Source organism: Myotis brandtii, unplaced genomic scaffold, assembly GCF_000412655.1.
Source record: "Myotis brandtii unplaced genomic scaffold, ASM41265v1 scaffold193, whole genome shotgun sequence".
Lineage (NCBI taxonomy): Eukaryota > Metazoa > Chordata > Mammalia > Chiroptera > Vespertilionidae > Myotis > Myotis brandtii.
This window is the reverse complement of record NW_005357191.1, coordinates 2,214,727-2,218,890: the sequence shown is the minus strand read 5'-3', so window position 1 is coordinate 2,218,890 and position 4,164 is coordinate 2,214,727. Positions and strand designations below refer to the sequence as shown.

The 4,164-nt window shown below is 54.8% G+C and overlaps 1 protein-coding gene across 1 annotated transcript in view; it reads right to left on the bottom strand.

Moving 5' to 3' along the window:
- LOC102245211 (butyrophilin-like protein 9) overlaps positions 1-4,164 on the bottom strand; it is an 18,392-nt gene that overhangs the window by 697 nt on the left and 13,531 nt on the right. Inside the window, exons 5-9 of the mRNA XM_005864955.2 lie at positions 4,025-4,045; positions 3,160-3,180; positions 2,900-2,926; positions 1,624-1,650; positions 8-151 (exon numbers count right to left, since the gene is read on the bottom strand). Of these exons, the coding sequence (XP_005865017.1) occupies positions 8-151; positions 1,624-1,650; positions 2,900-2,926; positions 3,160-3,180; positions 4,025-4,045 (240 nt within the window). The remainder of the gene's footprint in view (positions 1-7; positions 152-1,623; positions 1,651-2,899; positions 2,927-3,159; positions 3,181-4,024; positions 4,046-4,164) is intronic.

The following is a 4,164-nucleotide window of genomic DNA, read 5'->3' as shown; positions in this document are numbered from 1 at the left end:
TGGTGGCTCAGCACGCACGTCTGCTCGGTGAACCGCTGCGGGTCTCCCGGCACTGCCGGGAACAAGGCCGCCCCGCGGGAGGACACGCTCCTGCCGTCCTGGGAGACCTCCAGGCTGGGGTGTGCTGAGGCCGAATCCAGGGTCACGTTCACTGCGCAGAGGCTCTGAGTCAGGGCCCCGCAGGGTGCCCTACCTGTCTCCTCCCAACTGGCCATCCTCTATTTTTGGAGCAATTGGTAGAATATTCACCCCCACCGTCACCCCAAACACTCGGAGACTGAAGTGGCCTGCAGGCACCCGGGGCATTTGAATGTGATAAGAGGAATCCTATTTCTTTCCTGACCTGGAAGGTTCCTGAATTCTATACCGGTGCCAGTGCCTGGTGCCGTGCCTTGGAGAGGAGAGACAGCAACGAGGCAGGCTCCTGGGGATGGGGAGCTCACTGCCCTCAAGTCCTGGTCCAGGGGAGGGAGCCTAGGGCTGGGCTAGTCCCACTGTCTCACCATCAGTGTGGCCGAGAGAGAGCATCACTGAGCTCTGAGCCTGTTGTGTGTGTGTGTGTGTGTGTGTGTGTGTTTGCCTCAGTTTTACAGCAATTTAAGGATTTTATTATTTATTTTTTAAATATGTTTTATTGATTTTTTACAGAGAGGAAGGGAGAGGGATAGAGAGTTAGAAACATCGATGAGAGAGAAACATCAACCAGCTGCATCCTGCACACTCCCTACTGGGGATGTGCCCGCAACCAAGGTACATGCCCTTGACCAGAATCGAACCTGGGACCTTTCAGTCCACAGGCTGACGCTCTATCCACTGAGCCAAACCAGTTAGGGCACAAGTTTAGGATTTTAAAGCTGCAGGGGACCTCTGAGATGATCTAGTCCAGTGCCCTGGCATCACCATAGCTGCCAGAACACACCCATTTGATGGATGGGAACCCAAAGGCTCCCTTCCGTCAGACCATGTGAAAGGCTCCTTACAGCTCTGCATTGGCTCCTGCAAACAGCCTCCTGCAGATGGAAAGACCCAGTAAAAACAAGAAAGATCCCTAGGTGGTTTGCTCAGTGGTTAGAGTGTGGGCCCCACACACTGAAGGGCTGGTTGTGGGTTGGATTCCAGTCAAGGGCACATACCTCAGTTGCAGGCTTGATCCCCGGCCCAGGTCAGGGCACAAGCAGGAGGCAACCAATTAGCAATTGAGGTGTCTCTCCCACATCATGTTTCTCTCTGTCTCTCCCTCTCCCTTCCACTCTCAATGAAAATCAATGGGAAAAAATATCCTCTGGTGAGGATTAACAAGACCAAGAAAGATATATGCTTGTGGGGGTATGTATGTGCACACCAATGTATACCTGTGTGAGCTAATCACATCTATGCATGCAAGCATGCATGTGTGCATATGTGCATATGCAGGCATGTGGGCCGTGTTATGTCTGTGCAAGTGGACTTGTGTGTGTGTGTGTGCAGGCTCATACGTGTGTGTGTGTGTGTGTGTGTGTGTGTGCAGGCTCATAGTTGGCTTCTGGACAGACTCCTCCTCTAATCTCAGATCGCTCCACCTCCCTCTGTTTAAAGGTCCAGCCAACCTAAGTCACGTCATTCCTTGGCCCCACCTCCAGTTACCTGCATATTGCTGGGCTGCTCTCCACTCTGAAACCAAACAGAGAGGAAAATGAGGCTCAGGGGGCTGAGTCGGTGTCCCTGGCACTGTGAGGGATGCAGGAGGGACACTGTAACACTGAAGAGCCCTTTCCCACCATGACAGCTGGTTTCGGCCCATTTTCCCGAGGATTCAGGATGGAGTAAGGGGCTGGCGTCGGTGCTAGGTTATACCCAAGCTGCATGCAAGCTGAAGTGTGCTCAGGAGGGCGGGACCAGAGCACAGAGCCCAGGACAAGCAGCGCGGGTGTCTGCAGGATGGACAGAAAGCCTCCGCCTGGGACAGGCCAGCTCGGTCCCCAGGAGGCCCCGCTGAGGCTGGCTCCTGTCCTAACGCATCCTCTGGAAACCTGTCTTGCCTCCTTTCTTAGCGGGAGCCATTCAGCCTCAGAAGAGGAACCCCCGCCAGCCAACTAGCACATGAGGTGCCCAAACTCCTTAGTGTTCAGAGGCGTGCACACTGAGAAAACAGCGAGAATCACTGCTCTCTACTGCCTGGCAAGCTTAGCAAGCTGGCTCACAGGGAACGGGGCACGCGGGGCTCCAGGCACTGCCAATGGCGGGACCCCTCTATCCTACTTAGCGACATCCTCCCTGGGCCAGCAATCCCCTTGCTGGGTGTCCATCCCGGAGAAGTCTCCACACAGCCAGCAGGCGGCATGCTTGTGTTGCGTGTGGTGGAGCGGGTTAGAGCAGGCTGGCTGCTGCTTCAGGAGGGCACCAAGGGGAAGCAGGCCAGATGTGCATGTGGCAGCAGGATGGATATTAAAACACCGTGATGGTGAGAAAAGCCAGGAGTAGCATGAGATGTAAAGGTAATTTACATAAACTAAAATGCATGTGCACAAAACAAGTGCACATTTTGCAAGAATGCACAGAATAGAAGGTAGGTTTTAGATTGGTTGCTTTATGGGGGGATGGAGGGAGACACAGGGAGAAATGTTTACGTGTGGGGTAACATGCCCACCCCAGACCCACAGGTCAGTCTTTGAGGGTTGGCACCAGGAGCTTAGGGGATTCTTATTTGCAGCCAGGCTTGGCACCCATGGTTTACAGTATGCCTACACCGCAGGAGACAACATGAAAAACTCGAATATAACCTCTACCAGTGACATAGACTAAGTTATGCTGAGTGAGGCTGTGGCATAAATGGGAGGAGATGTGGTTTGGTTAATCAGAGAGAGTGACTGGGACGCTGAGATGTAAAGTGGACAATGGGGGAGAAATGGACTTCACTCACCAGCCTGGCCTTCAGCCCTTCTCCAGTCTGAAGCAGTTAAGGAAAAACACGGAATTAGAACACCAGGTTCCTGCAGCTTCCCTGCTCACAGGTGGAATCTGCTCCCACTCCGCCCCCTCCCCTTCCTCCTGCCACCCAGGCCCACAGAGCCAGTGGGTTCCAGCCTGGCCATCAGACCTGGTTGGGAGATCAGAACGTACCTGGGTAACCAGATGCTAAAAGGTGGACAAGAAGGAACAGTTCCAAGAGGGGTCACTTACCAAGCTCTGACTGCACCTTCCCTATAAGCAGAACAGAGGACGCATCAGCGTTGGGCTGGCTGGACCATTTCCCAAGGCAGCCAGGCCACTGGGAAGATGTTCCTCAGTCTTAGCCCACCGTTCCCCTCAATCTCATCCCAGTTTCTGCACCCTCCCCTGCAGGATCCCTACACCTGTCCTAGTCTTTGCTCTTAGGGCAGAAATCCCCACCGCGGGAGGGGCGTGGGAGGGGGGGCAGGTCTTGGCACCGAGGAGCCTCTTCCCAGGGCTCAGGTCTGGTTTGAAGAAACTACTGCTCATCCGCCCTGAAATCACTAGATTTCCTGGGTGAGTCCAGCCACGGAGCGCAGCCCGCCTGCGCCTCAGGGCACGTGGTGCATTATTTAAAGGACGGGGAGGACAGCACACTGAGTTGTTTCTCCTGGCCGGATGCCTGGACTGATCATTTGCCACTGGAAATGCATGCCTTTGACCTGTCCGCCCTGTGTCTTTTAAAAGTAAATGCCCTTGAGCAGGGCAGCACTACGCACTCCTGTAGACGATACTATATGCTATACCACTTCCGTGCAAGCTCACGGTGCCACCCTTGCCAGTGGCACGTGCATTAAAAATAGAAGGCTATCCTAGGAACATGAGCCAGAGGGCTACACCTTTAAGTGGAATTGTGAGCGGCAGGGAAGGGGCTGGGAGGGTCTGTCCAGAGGGTCTGAGTGAGGCCGGGCCTCCGGGGCAGCTTTGCTAGAGTCCGTTTGAGAGAGGACGGGGAGGCGCAGAGGGATGGGTTAAGAATGAGATCTTTGCCATCTATCGCCGTCCAAAGGCCGCGCATGGGGTGCGTTACGTGCGCGCGGCACCCAGAACATACCCAGCTCCGCGGTGAGTTTCCCTGGAGAAGAAACGAAGAAAAGAGGAAATCTCCATCAACGAAACGCTGACGCCTCGCTTTCCAAAGTGCACAGACTCGGTCCCCGCGCGCTCTAGGGACCAGGCTGGGCTGGACGCGCT